The sequence below is a fragment of the Pteronotus mesoamericanus genome, unplaced genomic scaffold (genome assembly GCF_021234165.1).
Source record: "Pteronotus mesoamericanus isolate MK-2021 breed Mesoamerican mustached bat unplaced genomic scaffold, CSHL_Meso_final contig_80, whole genome shotgun sequence".
Classification (NCBI taxonomy): domain Eukaryota; kingdom Metazoa; phylum Chordata; class Mammalia; order Chiroptera; family Mormoopidae; genus Pteronotus; species Pteronotus mesoamericanus.
Window position 1 is genome coordinate 809,045 of NW_026555261.1, and position 26,624 is coordinate 835,668.

The following is a 26,624-nucleotide window of genomic DNA, read 5'->3' on the forward strand; positions in this document are numbered from 1 at the left end:
AGAACATGCCACAGTGTCTGCCATAGAGAGACCACAATAAGCCTAGGATGGATGGATGGATGGATGAGTGGGTTGTTGGTTGGATTGTTCGATGGTGGACGGATGGATAATGGGCAGATGCATGAGTAGACGGGTAAATGATGGGTGATGGATGGATGGATGTTCTACTGATAATGGATGTATAAATGGGCCAATGTATGAACGAATAAATGGGTAGATTGGTGGGTGAGTAGGTTGGTGGATGGATGGATGGATGGATGGATGGATGAGTGGGTGAGTCAATGAATGGATGAATAATGGATAGATAAATGGAAGGTAGAGGGACAGACGGATGGATGAATAATTTGATGGTGGACAATGGATGCATGGAGTCAAATGCTACAAAAACAGCAGCTTCCCTCGCCTAAGTGATCTACTGTTACCAGCAATTTTGGAAAACCCATTTGGTAACCTACATTAACTATAGAACCAAGGTAGGTAGCCACATCCCTTCACTCTGTTGAAAAACTTTTATTCTGACCTCTCAGAGCACACGCAAAGGCACACCAGAAGGGAGACCACGAACACTACTCTGAACGCATTCGCATCCGTCCAGCAACACTGGCATGCAGAAACCGACATGCATGTTGAACGCATTCCATAAGCAGCACAGCACTGCCCTTAAACACAAACTCTTCTTCTCTGGAGATGCTGGGCCAGACTCAAATATTCCTCATTTGGACAACTACCCTCTCAGATATGCCTGGCTCAAGCTTCGGGTTTTCCTACCCCAACACCAGAGCACAGCGCACCAACATTCTCTCCGTAGGACAAACTGAGGGCGTTATTCTGATGGTCAACCCCCATCCCACACGCCTTGCCTAAGGCTAGGTCCCTATGGCTCTTCAATGACACTATCCGTGACTTCAGGTTACGATGCCCCCAGACGTCAAGGGAAGCCACCCGTCAGCTTGCAGGAGCTCACCCCGCAGCTCGCGCCACAGAGCCATGAGCTCGGATGCTGTCGGCCACAGCACCGCCCCAGGAGGTGAAAACGCACCCGCGGGCTTTCAGCAGAGCCCTCTCACCTCTTCCCCAACCTGCGTCTAACGAACCCGGATTTTTCAACAGCAGGTGCCTGATAAATAAGCCATTCACACATTTTAAAAATCGCATTTCCTGCTGTTTTGCACAGCAATGTCCGTTTTTAATGACAACAATTGCAGTGGGTGTGGAATAGTAACACCGGGAGGTGTTCAAACACAGTGCCTGAGTTCACAGAATGTGGATACTTCTGAAGATGAGGTTTCCTCATGAAATTAAGGGTCCAGGCTCAAAACAGTGAGAATTCTCCCCAAACAGCCGAGCTGAAATGGCTTGCAGAACCGTGAGTCGAAATGTTCTTTGGAACTGAGGTAGCAAGACGCAGCAAGGAGCCATGAGTGACGTGGGCGGCACACGCATCTGCCTCCTCCTGGCCTCTCCAGAGCCCGTGACCATGAGTGGGTCCTCCACGGACATCCCGTGGGGTAAAGCCTTGGTTCTTCTAAACCAGTCAGTAGACCCGTTCAGAAAAGGTTACGTATCTCAAACCGGTGCCAGATATCTCTGCTGTTGCCCACATCAGGAGTCTGCTGATGGCAGGGTTTCACAGAACAGGAACGGCAGCTGCTGTGTTTGTCCAATACGCTTTGCAAAGTCTAAACTCATGCTCAAGACGTTTGACCGTTTCTTGCGTCCTCATAGAGAAGACGTCCGTCGTTGAGGGTTCCCGAGGTACTGAATACGTATCACTGCTGTGATCTGCTTAGGGGCTGAAGAAGACCTGTGTTGACACTGAGTCTTATGTCAGATAAACACAGTAGCACCTGCCACAGCTCCGTTGGGCAAGGCCACGGTCCAGAGCCCACCGGACGTTTCCATCTGCTGGTTCTGCTGACAAGGTGAGAACCACAGACGATCCCAAGGGAGCCAGGTAGGGGCGGGCAGCTTGGATCCGCCACGGGCTGCACGCTGGGCTTTTGCAGCCCTCCGTGATCTTGGTGAGGCACACACGTTGGTTGACCCTGAATCAGCACAAATAGAGGCACGTGGTTGGACAGGCTTTCCCCGCGGAAGGCCCAGGAGAGGCATCCACGCAGCAGCGCGTTCCACGGCCTGGCTACTGCAGAAAGCGGTCCAGCTTCTCCTGGATGCGGGCGAAGGCATCCTTGCCCATGTAGTCGATGTGGCCCTCTTCCCACTTCCGCCTCTCTTCCTCGGGGCTCAGTGCCCGGACCTTCTCTTCGATGGAGATCTCGGAAATGGAGATGGCCAAGCCGACCTGCGGAACACAAGCCAACGGGAGACCGTCTCGGGAGCGGCCCTCCCACCGTCCGCGCTGCCCACGCGGACCCTGTTTCTCAGGGACGGCGTGCTGAGCGAGATGGAAGTTTTCATGTCACAGGACAGGATGGAAAAGGAGAAAGAGAGGCCCTTCAAGTCGTATTCTTACAAGACGCCTGCCTTTTGCCTGCGGCTAAAGGTTATAAAATATAATTGTGCATGTGTTCATGTTTTCTTAAGAATGGTTTTCACGCCTATCACTGGACCATTTTACACACACACACACACACACACACCCACCCCGATATGGACAGAAAACTTCTGTTTTGCATTACCACATAGAATCACACCATCCACAAAATATCGTTCTGCAAACTATGGGAGAAGAAGAAAAAATGTTCACTTTATGTAAATAAAAGCTGTGATATTTTGGACTTATTGCCGAGGGTATTTAAAGAGAGACTTAAATAATGTCCTTCTTGCAATGGTAGGCTTCCTAGGGTCCTAGGAGACTACCCAAATACACAAAGAGGCACATACACACACATACACAGAGTTCCCTCGTTCACACACTCAGATGGGCCAACAAAAATAATAAAGACGTGGGCTTTAAGTATTTGTTACCAAGGATTAGAAAAAGACTTTCAAAAATGTGTGTGTGTTGGTAATAAATAATACTTCACACACACATATACACATGGAAAAGAACTGACTCTGGTGTATCCCAGGTGCTGTGTGAGGACACCAGAGGCCCGGCACGTAAATTAGCGTCTCTGTCCCTGATGATGTGCCACAGCGGCTTCGAAGAGTGTTTTCAGAGAAGGTCTGCTTTCTGGATGCCCTCCCCGCATTTTGTTCAAACGCAGCCACCTTGTCCATCAAGCAAAACGCAAGAGCGGAAAATCTTCTCTTCCAGATTCACTCCGCACTCAACGCCTCTCACACGTGGGCTCGGTGAGTTCTTGGGCACGAAAACATTTTGGAATTAACGGCACTCACCATGCCCGACTCGCCCTAGTTCTCAGCAGAACTCGGGGTGGCGGTCACATCATCCACGAAACAAGATGACATAAATGTCTAAGGAAACAAGATGCCCCGATTTTATATAATGGCATCACACAAAACCCTGCATTGTGTCACGTACGGTATGGCGAAGATACACATAGGAAGAGGGTGGCACCAGGTGCCACCCCGGGCATGGGCCATTGCCCCGGAAGGCTGATTGCTTTGCGGGCCACCTCTTGGGATCAGCCGGGCAGGGCTGCAGCTCATCTTTAAGAGCCGTGACGTACTGAGGGACTCTTCAAGATCATTCTCGGGTCTCCTGCCCCCTAAGCCACCCAGCTGCATAGCCGGGCCACCGCCTGTATCCTTAGAAGAGGTAACGAAGTCCCCTGAGGTCCCACACCTACCACAGTGCTGAGCTGTCCGAGACGGATCTGCCCAACGGCACTCCCCGACCACGGTACGCACTCACACCTGATGCGTGGACCCACACAATCACAATCAAGGGGCTACAGGTGATGGAGGAGAACACCCTCACAGCACACGTTAACCAGCAGACTTCCAGGAGAAACCTCGTCACCAACAGCTGTAGACATGGCCTTCAGCATTTACTAGATGGACAAGATAAGAGGGCGAAAAAGCGTTCGCATCTCCTGGAAGGCTCGATTCTGGGGAATGCATCGTGCAGACTAACACATCACAGGTCCATCCCCAAGGAGGTGTTGCTATAGAGTAAATGTTTGTGCCTTTCCTGAATTGCATACGTTGACACCCAACCTCTCCGGTGATGAAATTGGGAGGCGGGCCTAAGGGTGGAGCTTCATAATGGGATCCGCGTCCTTATGAAAGACACCTCATAATCCTCCGCCACCTGTCCCACCAGGTGAGGACACAGTGAGAAGACAGCCACCTATGAACCAGAAAAGGGACCCTCTCCAGACTCCGAGTCTGCGGGAATCCCGATCCTGGATTTCCCTCCAGAACAGTGAGACGTCAGTATCTATTCTTTATAAGCCATCCAGACTTCGAAGAGAAGAGGACACATGCTCAATACAAGCCGTTCCGACACGCAGCTACAAGGCTAGCGCTCCTATTACCTAAAGACCACGTTGTGTTTGTTATTAAGTCATCGTTGAAAAGGTATCAGCAAATGCTCCTATTAAATACACGTGTGGGGAGAGGGAAGTTTGAGATGACCGTGTGTGTATGAGGAAGGGTCGGGAAGAAGACGAAACCGCTGCCTGCGGGGTTTGGACTGAAGATTCACCCCCCAGTTCTCCAGCTTTTAGACAAGGCGCCATTTTCGACCACAGAGCGCAGCCGTGACCTTCCGAGCTTGTTCTACAGGAAGACACAGCACTGCTCCTCCACATCAAGGAACTTTTGCAAAACAGCTTTGAAAGTGAGAAAGGGCGGGATTATTAACGACAGGAGAGAGAAAGTGAACCCGCCACCCAGGCCGGAGAGAAGGTAGGTGGACCGCAGGCTGCGGCAGAGGCAGGAAGACTCCAGATTTCGACAAAGAGTGGCCGGAAGTGCAGGTAACATAGGCATGCAGCCAAGCCGGCGGACAGCGCCAAGCACCCAGCACCCAGCAGCAGCCCTGAGCGAGCAAAGGATGCAATTATCACCTCCAACGCCTCCTGAGGGCTGGGATCCCTGGGGAACAGCACAGGGGGCTCCGGGCTTAGTTCTACAGATGCATCCGCGGGGCCACCTCCAGTTTGATCCGGCAGTTGCTAGAAACATAACATGTATCGTTAGTCCGGGGTGAGGGTCAGAGAACTGTGGTCTAAGCCAGCATGACAGAGAACCCTTCCGGGTGCGAATAAGAGACCACGAACGCATCATGCTGGGCGGCCCTTCTGCGACGTCTACACGGGCTGAGATCTTGGCTTTTCTTGAGCGCCCGGCGTTCCTGACACAGGATGACACGCTATGAGCCTGGATGACCTGCATCAACAGGAACTTTCAGGGGCGAATTCCAGGAGCTCCTATCAAACGCCTACGGGGCATTTTCTTCCGACAGTCTTCCGGGACAGTAAGGAACCCTCTCTCTGTTCGATCTTCCGTAGACTGATTTCTACGGATCGTTTCCCTAAGACAGGCCTGTCTGGGTTCAACCTTCTGAGGACCGAGGTAACGCGGTCCAGATTCGGGAAGGTAAATTTAGAAAAACAAAAAGGCACATTCATCCTGGTGACGTCCAGATAGTAAACATGGCTCTCGAATCGTGTTTTTTTTTTTTTTTTTTAATCAAGGGACATGTCTCTGCCATATCGACGCTCTGTGTTTTCTGTTCTAATTCTTCGCAAACATAGAAGAGAATGACCCCATGGCCTGGAACACACCCTAGCCGTGCAGGGACCATGGGAGAAGACACCCAGTGCCTTGTGCACCTGGAGAGTGAATAGACTGATCCCAATAGCACGTTCTCCCTCCTGGGAAAACCAGTAAGAAAGTCATGGGGTGAACATGGAAACCACGGGGCATTCTCTGTGAGAGTCCGTGGACCCAGCAGGCTGAGATGCCCAGACCCCCGAGAGAGACAGGCGTGCCTAAGAGTGGAAAGGGAGGGTACCGAGGTGCCGGGGGTCTGTGTGACGTCTGCCGGCGGGGGGCCAGGCGGGGAGACTGGCTCATGCATCATTCCCGTGGGGCTCTCCATGTCAGGGCAACCTGTCATCTGTTATAAAAAAAATAACGAAAGCACGTTAGCAAAACCTTCAGGCAAAGGAATGCGGCTTCGCTGAAAACACCCTGCTGTTTTTCCCTCGTCCTCCAGCAGGAAACTTGGGGGAGGCAAGGAAGAGGCATGGGGCAGGGGGCCGCGGTCCCGACGGCCGCACCGGCTTCTTCGCTAGGGGCGCACCCGGGGCACCGCGTCCTCACGTCCTGGCAGGGGCAGCCAGGCGGCGCGGGTGACAAATCCTCCCCCACGGCCCTGAGGAGACAGCACGGGGGTCTGCCAACCGAAAGCACAGAGAGGATTCGCAGACAAGAGCCTTTTCACTAACTCGAGAGAAAGGACATGTGGACAAGAGAGAAGATTTATGTCCTGGGTGATCTTCGGGGAAGAGCGTCGTATTGAGGGTGAACTTGCCCGGTGTGTATAAAAGGATTCCCTTGATCTCCGCCAAGCTACGCTGCAGTATTCGGGGTGCAGGTTCCTGAGGTCGGAAACATACCTTCAGATGCTTCAGAGAGGAAACTGTGTGTGCGTGAGAGAGTAGATAAGACACCGGGAGCAAAACATTGACACCTGACGGATGTCGTTGAAGGAGAAGCGCGTACGCCTGTGCGCTGTCCTATTCTGTCCACTGCCTTGCCTGGCATTGTTCCGAATATAAAACATTAGAAGGAAAGAAAGACGTTCACCACGGTGGGGTGCACATCCAGCGTGTGGGTAACGGCAGGCAACTCTAGGAACGCACAGGTATCCCGGGGGGCTTTTGCAAGCGCGACCCATTTTTCTCTTCGGAGAATCACGGTATCCCTGGGCCGTCCCCCCACACAGCTGCCTCGCATTCAGGGTCACGCGGAGAGAAAACACTCAGGGACTGGGAGCGCTTCCGACGCTTCCTCGCGCAAAGGAGACAGAGGCGGAAACTCCAAAGACCTGGAATCGGGAAGGTGGGACTTTTCCATTTTCAGCCAGGAGGGAAGCTGCTTGATTCCTATGAAGTCTCCCACCAAAAAGAGCGAAGCGGACTGGACCGAATACATGCCTCCATGTAAAATATGTGTAGGTAAGTGACTATATCCGGCATGTTCTTCTGCCTGGAGGCCACTGAGGACTGCAGCTGAGAACCCAGCCAGACGTGCCTGCAGCGAGGACCCCACAGCGAGGACCCTGTAACGGTGAGGTGTGCTCGGGGACCCTCCCAACATCACGAGGATCCCCCAAAACAGGGACCAGAAACAGACCAGCCTCACAACAACGAGACACCCCGTTTCCCACCAGCTCCGCCTCCAACGGGCAGGCTACCGCTAGGAAAACTTCTTGCCGAAAAATAAAGATAAATCAACGGTCCCTGCATCATATGTTCAGAGATTGCAATTTGCTCTGCAAGTCTGGGGTTCTTCGATGGCCAGAAAGCACCAAAGGATGGGAGGTTTTTTTAGAATTTTATTCGGATATATTCTCGTGAAGGATGAGAATTAGAATCTCTAGGTAAGCATCTAAAAAATAAAGGAGTGCGAATGATAGGTAAGTAGAGGCTGGAACAGAATAAATAAAAATGCACAATTATATAATCCAAAGGCACACAAGGAAAGACAGAAAGACCCATAGAACAGGTGACAATGGAGAGCAAACCAAGAGATAGATTTAGGTGTAAATATACCAGGAATTCTATACTATGTCAACAAGTTATCCAAGTTAAAAGCCAAAAGCATTCGACTGAATAAAAAGAAAAAGAAAACCCCATTCTAAGGTTCTTAGAAAGTACATCCTAAGTGTAAGAAGACAGAAAAGGTGATAGGAAAAAAATATGTAGGACAAAATAGACTCTATAAATATTAACCAAAACAAAGCTTTAAGGCAGTAAACTCCAGTAGAAATATTTTGTAACAATGAGATCCATGCGTGAAGAACATAGAGTAACCTTAAATTTGTTTGGCCAACGGGTTTCTTGAGGCATCATTTGGACACTGTAAATCGAATGTAACTGCATTGGACCAGTCAGCACATTTTAACACAGAAGTCAGAGAGTCAATATCTCTTTTTCCCATAAAGGGTCCTCTATACTCTCTCCCTCTTTCCTCCATCGTCCCTAAGAAACCCTCACCCGTGGGTGACTGTAGATGACTGAACACTTTCTATAATTTTTATAGGAATGGAATCCTATGTGTCATCTTTTGTTTTGTCCCCTGCGGGGACAAAAGAGAAAGCCCACAGGCCCCTTGGATCCTGCACAGCCTCTGAGAAAAGCCTTGGCCGCCCCCCCCCCCCGGAAGTTTTATTACTGATTTTGTATATTCAGGGTCCCCAGGGGTGTCCACGGACCTAGCAACCGCGCCGTGAGGACGAGTTGTCCAGAAGTGCACGCACAGGACAAGAAAATGCCCCCAAGTTTGTCCCTGGTGGTGGTATCTGGGCTGGTCAACCCCCCGAAGGGCCCGTCCATGGAAGAATTCATCCGTAAACTGTCTCTCCAGACAATGCGATGACGGCCCGTGAGAACGCATGAACCACGCGTCCACGCAGGCAGATGGGTGCGTGGCACCGGTGTGTCCCCTGAGAGAGACCAGACGCGAAACTCTGCTGTGGGATTTCCCGTACGGGGCTTAGCAGGACACACTAGTAAGCGATACTAGTGAAGGCGACCGGAGCGGCCTTTTCGGGGCCTGTTTGCCAGAGCCGGCTGGACCGCACGAAGCACGCCAACCCTAACTGTGTTGTGAGCCTTTATCCTCAGGACGAGAAAGTTCCTGGAAGCGCCCGGAAGGCACAGAGGCTCCGGGAACTTACGGAACAGGATACGCCAGACCGGAAAGATGATCGCGAAACAAGCTGTCGCTTGCGCAAGACCCACCCAAATATGCTACCCTACCGCCACCCTAACCGCCTCAGGACACCTGCAAGCCCCCACCCCCACCGTCTTGGACAGACAGTACAAGCTGTCCTCTGCGCACACTCTCTGCGGGAATCTTCCACAGCTGGGGTCCCCGATCACCCTATCCCTGCTCCCACTCCCGGCAGCCTTCCCTGGTGCCTGGGATGGGACAAGGGGTCCTTGCAGGGGGCTTTCGGGGCCCGCATTCCGGCTCTGTGGGCTTTTTCACCGTGAAGATTCATTAAGATGGATGCTTACCATGTGTGCTCTCTGTTCTACGCACGTCATTCTCCAACCAAAACTTTGATTAAAAATAAGGTGAAAAAAAGAGAATAAAAAGGCATACTGTGAACCCTGGGGGCAAAAAAAAAACAAACACCAAAAATGAATAACTTAAAAAAAAAAAAAGAACATTCCCCCTCCCCCACTGTTAAAAAATTAAAAAAAAAAAACTAGAGTCATCATTCAGTAAGTGGCCAGTAGGTGGCAGTGGCGTTGCAAAATTCATTGCGAAGTCGCCCTGGAGCAGAAACAATGAAATCCTGACGGTATGGCAGATGCTGTAAAACCGTCTCAACGTGATCATTTTTAGGGACCCACTGGAAACACACCCAGCGATATTTTGAGAAGCCCACGCCCCAGCCCTTGCCTCCCAGGACGGACAGGTGCTCAGAGGGAGGGACGTGGGCGGGAAGGACTCCGCGGCGGCTCACCCAGGCAGCGCAGAATATTTTTCGTGTTGGTCCTATTTTTCCTGCGCACACTTCCCATTCCTGGGCCCCGGGCTGCCGATGTGCCTTTCGGGGGGGAGTCTGTAGTTCCTTCTCCAAGAGGCTGTGCGTCACCTCCGGCCCTTCCCCCGCCCCCACTGACCACCTCTGGGCTCTGTGGGGGCGGGGGCGGGGGGCAGGTCCCTGCCCTCCGCAATGAGGACAGTTTGTTTGGCAAACAAAGCCCCCAGAGCACTCTGCTCCTTCAAGTGTCAGACTCCCCTTCCTGCCCTGGGACCCTCATCCCCTCCCGGGGTCCCTGAGTCCCTCGCCGGCCTGCTCGTGGGGATAAAAATGGGGCGCGTACGAAAGCTGAGCAGCTCAGGGGGTCCTGTGTGGACCTGCCAAACAGACCGGAAGGAGGCAGGCAGGCGGGTCTCCAAGGAACACTTCCCGGAGCGCAGGTGACGGGGCCAGTCCTAGCCCCAGGCTGGGACCTCCCCGGAGGACAGTCTCCCGTGTCTCTGCACCTGGGGGCTGTCAGGTCACGCCCCTTTGCGCCCAGACCCCTGGGGCACAACCACCCCCCAGACCAGAGCCCACAGACCCCCTCACTCTTCTTTTCATTTGCAAACAAACTCATCAAAATTCTTAGAAGCCCCTCCCTGATCGATCGCGGGTGGATGTCCCAGACCCCTCTTACGCCTTCTCCTGATCGTCATGTATAAAACACGGCGCGAAACGGCCGTTTTCGGGAGCCTGCTGCTGAGGCCCGGCTTCCTGCCAACGGTCGGTCGCCCGTGGGGCTCCAACAAACTCACAAAAACTCTTCGACGTCTGGACATTTCTTACGAGGACCCTTCCTGCTCTGGGACTTTGGCTGAGTGACTCCCGCGCCTGCAAGACCGGCTCTTTCCTGAAAACGGAGGACTTAGCAAAGTGGCGTCTACAGGGCCAAAGGTTTTCGGAGGGATAGTGTCCAACCCGGGGGTCCGCTACACACTGTCCTGGGTTCTTTTTGGTCTGCGTGTTGTAAAAATCGCCTTGCGGGCGTGGCGCCTTGTGGTAAAGCAGAGAGCCTTTCTGTACATAACAGAAGAGGTTCGTGCCAGACTCCACATTCCTGGGGCTCAGACATGCTCTGTATTTAACTCACAGGACGCATTCCTAGGGCCTGGCCCGCGCTACAGGAGCCGGGGAAAAAACGGGGAGGGGGGAAACTTTGTTTTCTACCACGTCCTTCGTCCCTGGCCAAACCACAGGGTCTTTTCAAGCGGTTCAGGCTGGACTGCAATCACGCCTCGCACGCTGAAAACCCGCGAAGCGGGCTGGAGGAAAGGGCTCCGTAGCGGGGGACAACACAGGGGGCCTTCGCCAGAAACCATCGCTCACGCTTCAACGACAGCTGTTTGTCATCAGCAGGAAACAGATCCCCGAAAAGCACGTGAAATCCTGAAAAAGCAGAGGGCTTGCCTTCCACCGGGTGGTCCCACCCACGCCCAGCGGCGAGCTCCTGCCGATGCTCGGGAGACTCTCCGGGACCCTGAACATGAGGATTTAAAATGAGAAATCTTCACACGCGGGACATTCACGCATGTCTCTGCTCGGAAATGGGGGTGGAGACACAGCTGCCTCATCGAACGGTTTTGTTTTGTTTTGTTTTGTCTTGTTTTGCAAACAGCACGCGCCTTCTCTTGTCTGACGACCGACATCTACAGCCTCCGCAGAAATAACAGGTGGGGGAACCTTCACCTCCATAAATCACGTTCAAGTTAGGGGGTTGGCACGACCTTCCACCACGCAGGGTCCTGGGCCCTGGCCGCTGAGCTAGAGGGCGCCCCACGCTCCCCGTATTTGGACCCGAAAGCTCTGCGGTTCCCCAACGTGGAGACCAGACGGAACCCCTGTCCTTAGGTGTGTGTATGACATTCCCAGGATGAGTGACCGCACCCCGGGGGCCTGAGCACGTGAGGGAGATGGGCTGTCACATTTCCGCAGGCCAGGGGTCCCTGGGCGGACTCCCGGGTGTCGGCGGCGCCGTGTCCCTTCCGGAGGCGCCCGCGGATGACACGTCCACCTCACCCTCCCCGGCTCCCGGGAGCCCCAGCATTTCACAGGGCGTGGGCCCGGGTTTCCTGCCCAGAGCCAACGGCGCAGGGGCCTTCCCTCCGCTGCCCTGGCCCCCTGCCCTTCACCTGCCCTCACATCTCCCTCTTCCAAGGAGCCTTGCGAGGCTATCAACCGCCTCCTGGACCCCCTTCTGGAATCCACCGTCCCCCGCCCCCCAAGGGTCTCCGCGGTCGTGAGCTTAAAACTTATTCTTCAACCACACCGGACGTGCAATATAATGCGTTCTGGGCGCACCGGGTAGGGATCACGCACATCGATCTGCCTCACACAGCGATGGCTCCACCCCCGGTGCTTCACCGAGCGGGCCCTGCGAAGCCCCATCCCCATATATAAGGCAGCGCTGAGAGTCTGGGGCAGCAGGGCGTGGGCCTCTGGCGACGCCCCCCGCTGGACCTACCACGATGCTTAATTTTGCGCAAGGACCTGTAGAAAGGCAGGGCCCGCCCTCGCAGAGCAGGCCGAGGGGCGGCTCCCGCCCTGCATGTCCCCCGCAGGACGCGGGGGGGGGGGGGCAGGCGCCCTGCTCCGGCCCGCGGCCCGCCCAGGGACGGCTGTTCCACCCTGCCCGCTGTTCCACCCTGCCCGCGTGCGGTGCAGCTACTCACGTCTTCCGCACGCACTGTTTCAGGGGACGGTGGCGTCTCGCTCGCTCCCACGGTCGGCTCCGAAGCGTCTTCCGGGGGCCACGGCGGGCCGGCCCCCGCCACCGAACCTGCACAGGGCCCTTCGGCGCGAGGTCCCGAGGTCGCACGCGGCCCCGCAGCGCCCCTCACGCAAGCCTGCACCAAAAAGGGGACACGCGCTTAGGAGATCTTTCTGGGCTCTTTTCCACCGTCCGGCTGCCCTCCGAGCCCCAAGTCCCCCCGCGTTCTCTGTGCGGCCAGCGCCCCCCAATCCTACCATCTGTGCGTAGTAACCGTGAGCTCACCCCGCGACCCACGCTTGTGGAACTCGCCCCCAAACCTGCACATAACCGGTACACGTCCCGAGAAGGCCGCGTTCGGAGCCCGGGGGCCTGCAAACAAGAGCGTCCGAGGCCACAGCCCCCGGCGGACGGTGCAGAGCAGCCGCGCGGCCGCAGGACTCCGGGCGAGGAGACGGTCACGGCTGCCCGTGGGGCCACCGACACAGGGGCCCGAGAGAGCCGCCGGCTCCCCGGGGCGGGGCACACGGGGGCCCAGGCAGGTGCCGCCGCCCTGCCCTGCGCGGGTCTCCCTGTGCCACCGCCGCCGGACGCGCCCTCTCCCCGCCGCTCACTGCGCCCCGCGCAGCCCAGGGCCACACACGGAGTCCCCTTCACGCGCCTCCGGGGATCCGAGGACGGTTTAGGGCTCCTCAGAACAAAGCCCCCCCGGGCCAGCACACGAAGAACCGTCGTGGACACGCCGATAGGGATTCTTCGCCATCTCGCACACAATACACGGAATTTCTGATCCTTGTACAGAAATACATGTGCAGTGCAATAAATCCCACCCGACGGGTAAGTCTGCGGGGTTAAAAATTCGTCGGGACATACTTTCCAAAGACCTGATTTCAAAAGGTCTTTTGCAAGGCAGATGCCTCCATAGCAAATCGGCGGCAGACACTTCATGGTCTAGTGGGTACAGGCTGATCATCCCGTTTTTTCCACAATGAGAGGTGCTAACCCTTTTCCAAAGCCCTTTTCCTAAGCTTCCTTGGAGCGCAATTTCAAGGATTTAAAGTGGAAAATGTCTCTTCAAATGACACGGTAATCAGCCATCTTTACCCACTTATCAAAGAGGCGCTGGCCTTGATGAAGCACCTCATTTAAATAATTTATTTTTTATGCATTATTTATGGATGTGTCCTGCACATGACACAGCGGCATTTCTGCTGATGAGAGCCACTATTTGGAGTCAAAAAAAAAAAAGGTCACCTTTCTGCATGGAAAAAAACTATGTGGAGACAGACGGAGCATATTAAAGGAAATATACTACGTGTTCATTTTGGACAGTTTCTCTCCATTCTCAACTCCTGGTTTATTTTTAAAAAATGTTTTTATTTATACTTTTTCCCCTCAGCTGAGGATGTGCTTATTGGATTAAAAGAGGGGACAGAGGGAGGGGGAGAGAGAGAAGCATTGATCGGTTGCCTGCCATGCGCAACCCAACAAGGAATCGAACCCGCCACGTTTTGGGGCACGGGACGATGCTCCAACCTCGAGAGCCACGCCGGCAGGGCTCACCTTTTTTAAAATTCAAGCTTACGGGGCCTCCAGTATTATGTTATTTTTAGGCGTACAACATAGTCATGCAATGTTACTGCACCGTACGGCGCGTCATCGCTACAACGCGTCTAGGAACCATCGTTCCCCGTATTACGGGCCGGAGCCGGAGCCGCAGCCGCCGCCTCCCCAGGGACGGACGGCCCCACTCACTGCGTGTGTGTCCGCAGCGTGTCCCTCCGCGTCCCGCACGCTGCCGTAGAGAGGCAGGATGCTGTGGTGGAAGATGCGCCACCAGAGGTTCAGAAAGGTCAGCTGGTGCGGGTGGGCCCGCCGCGCCCCGTCCTGCGACACGGAGCCGGTCTGCGGGTCGTACTTGTAGTTCCAAGGCTTGGCGGACCCCAGGAAGTGCACCACCTTGGCGCCGGCGCCGAATCTGAGGGGGGAGCACACCGCAGTTTTCCGCGTGGCACCGAGCAGGCCCGCCCAGCAAGCCCCCCGCCGCCGCGAGCCTCGTCCAAGACGCGTCGTGTGCGTGGTGGACGCAGGGGTTCTGCCGACAGATCATGTTTTGCTGTGACGGGTTTAAGATTCATGGATGGGCTTTCAAATAGGATCGATGTGGGCAGCGCGGCGCTTCTGAAATACCAGGAAGCGTAACCATAGCCGAGGGGGGGGGGATCATCCCCAGAACCGGGAAAATAAACGAAGGGTTTTATAAACACCGACACTCCTGGAGCCAAATTTATCATCTTTTTACAACAGGAGGGAAAACGTCAATAGTGGTTTTTCTAGTACACAAGGCCCGCTGCACCTGGAGAGGACCAGCTTCTTTTACAATATTCTACATTGAGCCCACTCAGCCTTTTTTATCTTTTCTGTTATCGCTACTGCCAACACCCAGGGGCATTTTGATGCCTTCATTTTCCTTCGGTGAGTTGTTTTTTAGGGGTTTTTTTTTTTCATTCCATTTCCTCCAGGTCCCCCCTCCTTTGACAACCCTTCGCTTGTTCTCTCTGTCTGTGTTTCTTTTTTCTTTTTTTCTTTTTCTTTTTTTTTTTTTTGGTGGTTCATGTATTTGTTTCTGAGATTCCACATGGAAGTGAAATCCCAGGGTATTGGTCCGTCTGTGTGACCGACTTCCCGGAGCCTAGGAAATGCTAGGTGCATCCCTGCTGTCGCAAACGGTAAGACTTCACCTTTGTTTTATGGCTAATAGTCCCCTGCATGTGTGTGCCGCCTCCTCTTCATCTACTGCTCTCTTGACGGGCCCTTAGATTGCTTCCAAATCCTGGCTCCCTTACATCACACAGCAATGACCACAGAGGACCGCCTAGCTGATCACAACACTATTTTTCTTTTGTTTGCATCAATAAAATTTCCGGAACTGGAAACGCTAGGTGGGATGGACGCTCGCGCGCCTCTTAGCGTTTTGAGGAACCCGCGAACGGTTTTCCACAGGAGCCGCCGCCGTCCACATTCCCACGCGGGGTTCCCGGGCACCGTTAGAAGCATCCCTCCCACCCCGCCGTAAGCGCCGTCTGATGAAACGGTGAGACCGCGTTTGCACGGCACCTGTCTGCGTGCCTGATGTGCTTTACACCTGAAAAAGGGTCCCGTGTTTCCTGGCCCAAGTAGCAAACCCTGCCTCCTAGCCGGGGAGCGTGGCTCCTGGGTGAAAGGCACGCGGTAGACCGACGCGTTTCCCAGGTTCGTTGCAGACGCCACGTGCTGATAAACGAGGAATGACTGCTGATCAATTCCGCTCACGGCAGGGTCATGAATTAATAGCGTTAATACTCTGAATAAATACTACTACCTAGTAGCATTAAGGCTGTGTCCGTTTATCAGCACGTGGTCTCCAGCGGCCGAGCTCAGGCGCTCTGGTCCCGGGACGCCTTGACATTCTGAAAAATCACCGAGGACCAAGAGTTTTGTGCGTGTGGACTCTACCGACACATACTGACCGCGCCAGACATGAAAACGGACACGTTAGCAAAGGCATTCACCCATTCATTAAAAAAAGAACAACAAAAAAGTTAACCCCTAACATGGTAGGATCCATGTATTCATGTAATCCCCTACCATGACGGCATATTATTAGTGATAGGTATTAAAATTATTCTGAAAAGAGCAGTTTCCCCCCAAAATGGCACAAAAATGACATTGATCGTTTCAAGCGGTGGACGTAACGCGTTCCCGTTCACGTCACCGCTGTATCACATCATGCAGTTTCTGTAAAATCCCGCTCTAGGCTTACAAAAAAGTGAGAGTAAAAAGAGAAATAACAGCCCAGCATGATTGGTTCAACTTGTCTCCGTAGGTCCACAAAGGAGTGACAAGGAACCCCCGCCCCAGGGTGCCCCAGGCGGCCATTTGGGAACCGCAACCCCGACGCCGCGGGAACTCACTGTTTGAACGCGGGGCCGTAGGTGTACGCCGTGTTGCTGCTCAAGTTATAGATGAACGGCAAGTGCTTGCGGATGTCCGCCGTCGGCCAGCTGCTGAAGAAGCTGTTCAGCAGGCCTTGGTCGGCGCCTAGCAAACACCCGGAGAAGTTAGTGGCGCCTGACTGGGGCCATCGACATGGGGCAGGGACAGCCGGAAGGGCGTTCAAGGCCAGCCCCTCAGTCTCTGCCTGCTCACGCGTGATCATGGTCTCAAAGGCTGAGTTTAATCCACGCCATTCATTTTGCATTCGTCACGGGGAGGGAAGACGGTCAATAATTTACTATCGACGGGAAAACAAGGAATGACTGTTGATCAATTCCGCTCACGGCAGGGTCGTGAATTAATACCATTAATACTCTGAATAAATACTACTACCTAGTACCATGAAGGCCAAACCACGAATTTTAAAGGTGCCTATTGCTTCCAGAATTCTCCACGGGTAACCCAAATGCTTAATAATAAAACTGCTTACTGGCTCCAAAGTTCTCTGCTCCACGCACCCCTGAATTCCGTCTTGGCATGAGAAGCTTTTCCCACCATGTTCCTTAAGTCCTCGTACGCGTGTACAGACCATTTTTCAGTGATATCTAGTATTTCCTTCCATTACAAAAACTCTAGCCATTTTCCTGTCTGTTCACGGCCCGGCAGACAAATTCCAGGCTTCTGGTTGGCCCGATTTAATCCTCCCCTTTCGACCCAGAGCAAGGCATGGGCAACAAAGAGTCGGCACCGGTGTTTAGAAACCAGGCCGTTATTGAGATACGACCACGCTCGTTCGGGGAGGCCCTCGCAGGGGTTGCTCTCACCGTGCGGGGCACAGGCCGGTATCTCCGACGGACGTCACTAAAACATGTGTCATCTGGCCTCTGAGAGAAAGGTGTGCCTACCCGTTCCATCTGGTCAGGACTGGGAGTCCTTCTTTCTACGCGTACAAGACACTTTCAACAGATTTCTGTTGCGTCTTTACGGACCATCCAACTTCATGTCTCCCTATCCCCCTCCGGGCCGCCCCCGTCGATCCGTGCGTCCGGAACGGATGGCACGATGCCATGCACACCCACGGGGGGACGGGGCGGGCGGGGGATGGGCCCGCACCCGGGCAGGGCAGCCCCCTCACCTACCGTCGAAGCTGCCGTGCTCGGTGGCGTGCCGCAGCAGCAGGCCGTGCGTCTGCAGGGACGGCTGGAAGACGAAGACCCCGCTGTTGAAGCAGTCCGGCCAGCCGGGGTCCGGGGCCGCCGAGAACTCGCCCCTCTCAAACAGCTCATCCACGTTGGACAGCACCTGGCGCGACAGGACGCGGGAACCTGCAGCCCCGCGCGGCTCCCCTGCGGCCCGCAGGACGGGCAGGAGGAAGGGCCAGGCCACGTTGGGGGCGGGGCGGGGGGTGGGGCGGGAACCCGTGCCCCATTTCCTCAGCGATCTTTTCCGCGGAGGCCCGCCCCGTCGGACGTACCCAACATTAGGGCCAGCAATGGACAGACGCTATGACAACGGTCCCACAGAACTGGAAAGTCCCGATCACGGAGGGGCACAGCACGCACGGCCAAGTCACACACGGGAACACGCAGCACAACAGGCCCCATACGTGTTGGGGAGGGCGCGGTGTGAACAAACCTCCCGCCAGACGGGTTAAAAAAAAAAAACTAACTGGAACGCACGCCATTCTGTACCGTACATAATAAAACTTGATAACGGCAACACGCAACGATATTCCCGGTTCATGGATTTACTGTTTACTCCATGTTTCCTGTTATTGGAGAGGGTATCCTTTCTACTTAGAAAAAACAAGTTTGCTGGAAAACGGGAGGTCCTGCCCCGCGGGCGGCCGCCTCACACACCGCATGTTTACCGCGTGTCCTGACGACGTCATTTTCTTTTGTGCTTGACTTACTGTCATGTTGTCTGGACAGTGACACCTGAACAGGTGTGTCGCCAGGAGCAGGAGGCCAGCCCGTACAGCCCAGGTGGGTAAGGAGGTGGGGCCACCCAGCCGGGGCTAAGTACTTCTACAATGTTGATGCAGCATCGAGCCCGTCCAAGGACATAGCTTTCAGAATCTGTCCCCGCCATTAAGGGACCCAGAGAGGACTGTGTGAGGCAGAGCGGTCTCCGTGCATCTCAAGCGACGGAAGGAACAGCGACTCTAAAAGTCAGTTATTTGCTCAAGGTTCTGAGTATCCTCCATGGTCCTTAATTGCAAAGCCCCTCCTCTATCAAACGTGCTCCGTGAAACCGGGGACCCTCAGGAGCAGACAGGTTGGGACGTCAGTGTCATGCAACCCACTGTGTCTCAGAGCCTGACCACTAAGGGTCCTTCCATCCAACACCCATGGGCTGCCTAAATTGAGCTCCATCTGGGAAAACGATGACCCTAATTGCGTACGGTTCTGAGTTTCCTTGGAGTCTCTCTGTCTTTGCCGAGAGCTACTTCGGCACCACCAAGACACCTCACCGCGGGCACCCCCCACGCCCGCCTCGGTTAACATTCCGCCTTTCCCACGGCCGCTTCTGAAAGTGACCACCACGCTACGCCCCAGGTCACTCCCCAACATGACAACGAGGGGCGCCGTAGCTCAAGAATCCAGGCGTACCAGTCCCATCCGAACAACGTAATGCAATCCACAAGCAGGGCAAGGTGCTGTCTGGGCAATTATTGTTTTGTGTAGATGGAAAGACGTGACCGTAAGCCCCTCCTAGGGAAGGAAACGTGATTTCCCTTCAGGGCGGGTGGGGAAGTTACGCTTGATTTTGACAGAATGAACCCCCATGTTCCTGGTAGAGGCGTGTTCCCTGGCGGGGCCCTAAGACACGTTCGCAGCCGGATGAAGGTGGGGGTGTGGGTGGTCTCGGACGGATTTCTGACCACATAGGCCAGCGGGTCGTCACTGCCCGATGGTACTCACCAGCGTATCTGCGTCCAGAAACACACACTTGCTGTAGTGCGTCAGCGTCCAGCAGTGAAGCTTGGTCAGGGAGACTCCGAGCTCAGGCCTCTTCAGGAAGGCCAGGTGGACGTAATCCGCGCTGTCGATCAAGTCCACCTCGACGACCTCGTCGAACACCTTCGAGAGGATCAGCCTGGGAAAGACACGTGCCGAATGCCAGGAGAGCCGGGCCGCGCCGGACTCGCCCTGTGCGCCTTCACCAGGACGCCCCGCTGCTGCTCGCAAACAGGGACCGTGGATCCAAATCCCTCCACACGCTCTGGGGTCTTCACAGTTGGGCTTTATTTTAATTTTTTCATCCTCCCCCAAGGATACACTCATTCATTTGAGAGAGAGAGAAAGGAGAGACAGAGAAGCATCGATGGGAAGAGCATCGATCGGCTGCCTCCCCTATACCCTCCCGATGGGGGGTCGAACCCGCACCCTAGGCAAGTGCCCTGACCAGGAATCGAACCACAGCCTTTGGTGCACAGGACGGATCTCCAACCCACGGTGCCAGCAGCCCAGAGCCTGGCTTTTTTCCGTGGATGCCCTAGAGCCTGGCACATGTTTTCACTCGTGCTCAAAAATTACGCAAACTCGAACAACCTGACAAACGCTACAATATTGTCTTTAGACAGACGGGTTCGAGTTAGCTCTGGGGAAGGTGCTTCTCTTTGCAAAACGGGTGGCCGGGAGGAGTGAAGGCCAAGCAGGTAGCAAGGAACTGGCGTGCACTGCCATGTCTACTGATGTTTGCTTTCCGTATCCAGAACACACATTGTTAGTTGCGTACAAGTTTGAGAGTCACGTGGGGAAAGACTCGACCCTTTAAAAAAATGAAAGGTATCTCTTCCATTTATTGATTTTTGCTTCAATATGATTTCGCCAGAGCCTACAATATCTCGAGATGGCAAAAATGAAGGAAGAGGTGGGAAAGCTAAGAGCACGTCAAAAGGATATGGAGAGCCGACCAGGAGAAGCTCCCGTGGCCACAACGGAAAGAACTGGATCAACAAAACAGATCAGAAACCCCACGTGTAAAAGGAATATTCATGGGTTTGTATGGATATCAAAATTCTCGTCCACAGAACAGCCACCCGGATACACCTGTGCCCACGTGTAGGGGGCGCAACCCAACACAAGGACAGCTATTCAAGAGGAAGCAGAGATGTATTCTACGCAACGGAAGACGCTGCGGAGCCACATGGGAAGCACAACGCTCAGGCCTGACTCTTGAACAGGCAGCCAGAGCTGCCCTCCACGCTCCCCTCGCCCCCACACTGACTTCCGAATTTCCACCCTTGAGGCGACAAGCGTTACGCACACACACTGACCTGTGCAAGTGCTCTCACGTGGAGCGCACAGCTGGGCGGAGTTCCCTGCTTGAATAATGGTTGCGGGCCCTCAAAAGAGTCTTGGTATCTGTCTGCACTATCTACGCATCGTCCATCCCTCATCCATCCCCCGATTCTATCCCTGCCTGCGGTCCCGGACCACGAACCATTTCAGGGTGACCTTCCTTCTACAGGAGTAGCCAGCGGGGCACAGGTACCCCTCCAAGTCTTACCTGAGCATTCTAGACACCTGAGGAGTGACCAACACCACCAGCTTCCGGGTTGCCCTCTGGTTCCTCAGGGACTGCCCCAGGACCAGAGCCCCCTGGCAGTAGACGTCATTGGTGGCCAGCGTGACAAATGCCTGGTCTGACACTGTGGACGCATAGAAAAAGAGCGGTTACACTCCTGGCGGATCGCGTGGGACAGCTCTGTTGATGGTCACCCCCTTCCTCTCTTAAGCTTCCCAACTCGCGTAGAGTAACTGGTCAGCACTCTAACATGGGTAACAGCTCATATATGTCCTTTTATTTAAACACCCACACGCACACACGACAGACGCAAAGGAACCCTAGACACAAGGCTGAGTCAACCAGAGTTCGATGAAACTTTCCTAGACCCTGGCCAAGGCGTTCAGTGGGCTGGAACATCGTGTGGACACCCCGAACGTGTGGGTTCGGCCCCGGACTGGGACACATAGGAAACTCAACCAATGAACGCATAAATCAACCAAGATGCGTAAGTGCAACAACAAATCGATCGCTCTCCCTCCCTGCCCCCACCGCCCCCTTTGTCTCTCTCTCTCAAATCAATAAATAAAAATAAATTTCCTGTTGCTAAACAGCTACAGCCTTTTCTTTCCCTTTGCACCAAAGTCTCCAAAGTTCACCTCAAATATTTGAATCATTGAAGAAAACAAAGCAAAAGATGCAGCAACAATGGGATTATCTGACTTCTAACGAACCGACCCCCCTACCCTCCCACCCCGGCCCCAACTCAAAAGGGTCGGATTAAATCCTGTGCAAACCAGTCGTTGGAAAGACTTCAGCTCCAGGGTATAGGAAGCAGAGGAGAGGGAGGGGAAGAACGTTGTTTCATTCAGCGAAAGTTCTCCATCCATTTCCTGTCTCAACAGGAGAGAAAGAAAGGCAAACAGCACATGCAGCCTATGGCAGTTTTAAGTCTACGTGCACACGCGGGGTGTTAACCGTTACAGGGACTCTCGAACGCTTTGACTCTGGGCCCCCAGGAGCTGATTGCCAGGACAGAGGCGCTGGCCGGCAGGGAGAAATCTGGGCCTGGTGCGGGCGCCGTGCGGTGGGAGGAAATGAATGCGCAGCGCGCAGCGCTCGCGGGGACAGACAGAACTCAGTCCTGGAAGACCAGAGTGTTCCCGCTGCAGGCCCCTCGCCCCGGCCAGGCTCAACACGCCAGGACGAGGCGGCTTCCGTGTTCGGCTCCCCGGAGGCTGCCGCCTTGACGTTGATGGTGCATCAGAGTAAATTCCCAAGGGGGCCTGTTCCAACAGGACCCTGCCTACACACGGTTGGTGCCTTTTTGTCTGGGGGAGGTTTTTTGCTTGAATTAGGACGTTATGAGAATTCCTGGCATGTCTGCTGTGAGTGGGGTATTACGAACAGCCAACTTCAGAAGTCTGCCACTCAAACGATATCTACCTATCATCTCTCTATCTACGTCTTCATCATCTATGTATCTCTCTGTCGTCTATATATGTGTCTACCATCTACCTATCTCTCCCGTATCTTTCCACCTACCTACCACCTATTTATGTGTATCCATCATCAGTTCAGCATCGAAATATCACCACCTCTATCGTCTATCTCTCTCTGTCTACCTGTCTACTCATCTGTCATCTCCATATCTAGCTATGCAGTGTTTTACACAACTGGCTTAAAGCAACACCGCATTCACTTTCTAGGTGTGGGGGTCCCCGGGTGGCTGAGGCGCTGGGGAAGAGACAAGGCCAACAGCGGTGGCATGAGGCTGCGCGGCAGGAAGAGGTGCCGCTTCCACCGGGCGGAGCGGGACAGGGCGGCGTCCCCAGAGCCGGGCCGATGAAGAGACTCGACTTTGCGCTGACGATGGGCACGGACTGTCTGTCTTACGAACACAAGGACGAGACCACAGCTCCAACCCTCAAAGACGCACTCTGTAGCGTGGCCACCATGGGCGCATGCGCAACGTCGCAAATCCACGGCTCGGAGCTCCATCCCACGTGCCAAGACAGACCAGGGGAATTTCACGGAACGGAGGGTGGAAGAATTCATCGATAAGGCCTTGCAGTGAAGAAGCGACCGACGACGGACCAGTCACCTCATTATCCAAGGCCGCCCTCTTTCGAGCGGAACCGGGACACCGAGGGGAAAGAGGGAAAGCAACTTTGGCGTCGGGCTCCAAACCCAGGTCAAAAAGAAACACAAGAAAGATATTCTTGCACCGCCGCACGCAGCCTGAAGATTGTGGCGGCTGGGAGTTTTATAACGAACCTGTGCGAGATGTTTATTTCTAGCCCTGGCCTGGCCTCCGCTCAACCCACCTTCCAACCGGCCCCTGAAATAACATGGGCAGCTTCCTCTTCGCCTCTCCCCTTGGCTGAAAGGTGTTTTTGTTTCCTGCGACGGGCTGGAAACCCACGTCCCCGGCACGTCCCCGGCTGATGGAGATGTGTCCACAGGTCCCCAGCTGAATGCCCCCATTCTGTGGGCCCCGCCCCCCTGCGGGGGTGTGGTTTTGCCTCCGCAGAGCAACAGAAAGTCCTTTCTGTGCCTGTTCTCAGGGAGACGGCCTTTCCTCCTCTGCCCCCCAAATTTCTCTTTCCAAGGCTAGACTGGAGGAACCCCACACAGAAGCCCCTTGGAGATTTATCGAATGGCTTCCCTGAATCAAAAGCAACCTTCTTAAAAAAAGAAGAAAAAAAAAAAAAAGACGTGCTTGGGAATGATCCGGTGTGGTCCGTCCAGCCCAAGAGTGGGGTTGTCCTAAGGTTGCAAACGGCGGCCCCCCACCCCCCAATCAGGTCTCGGAAGTCCACAGTCCAAATCTGACGTTCACAAAACGCAAGGGCAGACCCATAAAGCTGAACTTGCGTCCCTTGGGAGGAGGCTCGGCCCAAGTCCCAGCCGCATCTCAAGTCAGCTGCTGAGCGGCTGACCCCAGATCGCCGTTGGCAGAACCGACCGTGCGCGGGGCCTGAGCCCGGGAGAACCCCGAGGCGCTGCCTCGCCAAAGTTTACCGGCCTTTCGCCTCCTCTCCTCTGTTCCCAGGCCCCGAGAATCTGAGACACTTCAACGCTCTGGCCAAGACACTAGCCCACTGAAGTCCCCAGAGCCACTTGGGACAGAAGCAGAATTATGAAACCAGAATGCTCCGATCAGGCAATAAACCGCCCCCTCCCAAGCGCTGAAACAGCCTCCTGCCCACCGCCCCGGGAGCCGCCAGTTTCTCCCAACCTGGGAGATGCTGGGGAAGCAGACAATGGGAGCCCAGGGGTGTGGGCTGATCGCGGGGGCACCGCGGGGGTCTCCCCGGCGCGCGCAGCCTCATCTCAGGCACAGAGAGGCTGAACGGAAGGGGCTTCCGCCCCCGACTCACCCGGCATGGTCCGAGGCTTCGCGCGCCGTGGGCGCCGAGCGGCCGACGGGCGCCGAGGCGCGCTGGGTGCACTCTCCGGGCTCGCGCCGGGCCTAGCAGCAGCAAAGTCTCCAGGGGACCCGCGCCGAGTTCCAGGCCTGCGGGACACACGCGTGGCTGCAACCCCAGCCCAGCGCCCACGGCTCGCACCGCGTCCCCTGGCCGCCGCTGAACCCCGGCCACCTGCAAGGACCCCTGTGCCCCACACCTCCTCCTCCGCGCTCGGGGACGGCCTCCGTCTCCCTGGCGGGCTCCCCCGGCCCCCTCTTCGGCCCGGAGCCACCCCCGTCTCCGCCTCGCCCTGCACTTCCTCGCGCTCCCGAGTCCGGTGCGGCCCGCGGCGGCCCGTCCCTCCGGCTCGCTCCGCGCCCCGCGTCCCCGCGTCCCCGGTTACCGCTTTTCGCGCGGATCCACCTCTGCGCTCCCCGCCCCCGCCCCCACCGCCCCTCTGCTCTTGGGCAGCCCTGCGCGCTCGCCCCTCCCGCGTCCCCAGCCGCGCCCTCGAGGCTCCCACTCCCCCGGCCCCCTGGGTCTCCAGCACCTTCTGCGCGCCCCAGCGGCCTCTGTCTCAGGGACCCTCGTGTCCCCGCGCCCAGCACCGCCCGAGCTCTCGGGCAGACTGGCTCCACCGGCCCCGGGAGGCCCTGCGGCCAGAGCGCCGCGATTGGTCGCTCTCCGGAAGCCTCCGCCCAGCCCCTCGGGCGCGGGTCTCCACCGCCCCTGCGCCCCCGCCCGCCCGGACGCCGCCCGCTGCCGGGGTTGGGGGGGGCCCCGGGTGACTCGCTTGTGGCTGAATCCAGGAGTCCGCGGTTTCTAGATTTGGACATTTAACCTTTAACCAGCCAGCTCTTAAGTAAATGTTTGCAAAGGCCTCAAGGGCCTGGGCGCAAGGCCAGCGCGCAGCCCGCGTGGAGGCCGCGCGGGAAACCTGCCAGCCCCGGACCTGCCCTCCGCGATCTGGCTGAGCAGAGGAGAGAGGAACGCGCGCAGCCTGGCGCGCGTGGATGCCGGAGGGACGAGGGAATGGATGCAGGAACAGCGGCTGTTTCAGGAAATGAGTGAATGGGATGCACGCTTTTAAGAGTCAGGGAAGGAATGCGAGCTGGCGTGACTCTGGAGGTGAACGCAGACATGGGGGGCTGTGTGAGTGAATGAAGGCGGGAAGAACTGCGGGGTGAAGGCACAACCGGGAGACGACACACCAAATGCAGGCTGGAGGGAGGGACCCGAGAACCCGCGCGTGGTGAGCGGAACGCATGGGTGAGTGAAGGAACCAGGGGTTCCTGCGTGCACCAGTGAGTGAAGGACTATGCGTGAGTGCGTGCGTCGGTGCAGGAGGGAGGGAGTGAAGCCAGTGAGTGAACGCACTTGCGCGGAAGCCCATGAGTTCAGTGGGGAAAAAAAAAAAAAATGAATGAGTGAACGCAGGTGTGCGCGAGGTGGCTGAGTAAACGAAGGCGTGAACGCAGGTGCGCAGGAGTGACTGCGTTGAATGAATGAGTTGAACGCACGCGTGAGCTAGTGAATGAGTTGGACGAGTAAATGAACGCGGGAACGCATGTGGGCGTGAGAAAACGGAGTCAGGAGGAAATCAGCCCCCGTGAGCTTTCTGCATTCATGGCGCTGCGGCATCCATGAGCTCTCACCTGACCCATTGTCGTTGGGGGCTGTACGGCCACCGCCTGCTAGTGAGCACTGAGAACTCAGCGGGTGCCTTGGGTTCAGCCTTAAAAGAAGACGCCCAAGAGGAAATAATCCCAATTTGGAATCTGGATAGTGGGACGGGAGCTGTGATGGCTGGAGCCACAGCAGCCGTTGTTGATCATGAGGGACTCCGATCAGTGCCCGGGGGAAAGCAGGGTCAGAAGACGCCCAGACCCAGCCACTGGAGGACACCCGTGAGCCCTGAAACTCCCTCACCCCAGGTACCCCAGTCCCCAGGCGGCCCCCGTATGTGATATACTGGCTGACTTCAGGTGGCTCTAATCCTGCCTTAACCCATGACCGCACACATATGGTTCTGTTCTAACACATCCTTCACGATGGTTACTGTGTTTGTTTGCATACATACATTATTTAGCAAAGGCAACGTCAGAGGTTTCCCCCCACAAACCGTAAGCCCATGCGTGGACCTGCCAGAGCCGCTGTGATTGAGCATGTTCAGGCCACCTGTCGACCACGGCTGTCTTTCATTGTCAACATGCAGAGTCTCGGAACAGTTGTTGCTGTTTTGTTTTTGTTAATATTTATTGAACTTATGGGAGTGACACTGGTTAATAAAATTAGGAGGTTAAGCTGTACAGTCGTATAATACACCCTCTGCGTACGGTACTGTGTGGTCAGCGCCCCGAGCCAAGCCCCCTAC

At 55.4% G+C, this 26,624-nt stretch overlaps 1 protein-coding gene across 1 annotated transcript; it reads right to left on the bottom strand.

Annotated features, from left to right (window-relative positions):
• Window positions 1-621: 621 nt before the first annotated feature.
• On the bottom strand, window positions 622-24,881 carry GYG2 (glycogenin 2). Its single transcript, XM_054585039.1, has 11 exons — window positions 24,801-24,881; window positions 24,221-24,357; window positions 20,841-20,982; window positions 19,250-19,424; window positions 17,465-17,627; window positions 16,304-16,430; window positions 14,106-14,328; window positions 12,313-12,486; window positions 5,891-5,995; window positions 4,941-5,048; window positions 622-2,302 (listed from the first exon to the last, which is right to left on the bottom strand). The coding sequence occupies exons 2-11, from the start codon at window positions 24,225-24,227 to the stop codon at window positions 2,141-2,143; spliced, it is 1,386 nt and encodes a 461-aa protein (XP_054441014.1). The 5' UTR covers window positions 24,228-24,357; window positions 24,801-24,881; the 3' UTR covers window positions 622-2,140.
• Window positions 24,882-26,624: the final 1,743 nt, after the last annotated feature.

Bases quoted from the DNA above. Each gene is read 5' to 3' on its own strand.
- GYG2 (XM_054585039.1), bottom strand. The intron at 5,996-12,312 runs GTGAGTAGCTGC...TTTTTATAACAG, and splicing joins AAACAGTGCGTGCGGAAGAC to ATGACAGGTTGCCCTGACAT. The intron at 5,049-5,890 runs GTACCCTCCCTT...TTATGTTTCTAG, and splicing joins CACAGACCCCCGGCACCTCG to CAACTGCCGGATCAAACTGG.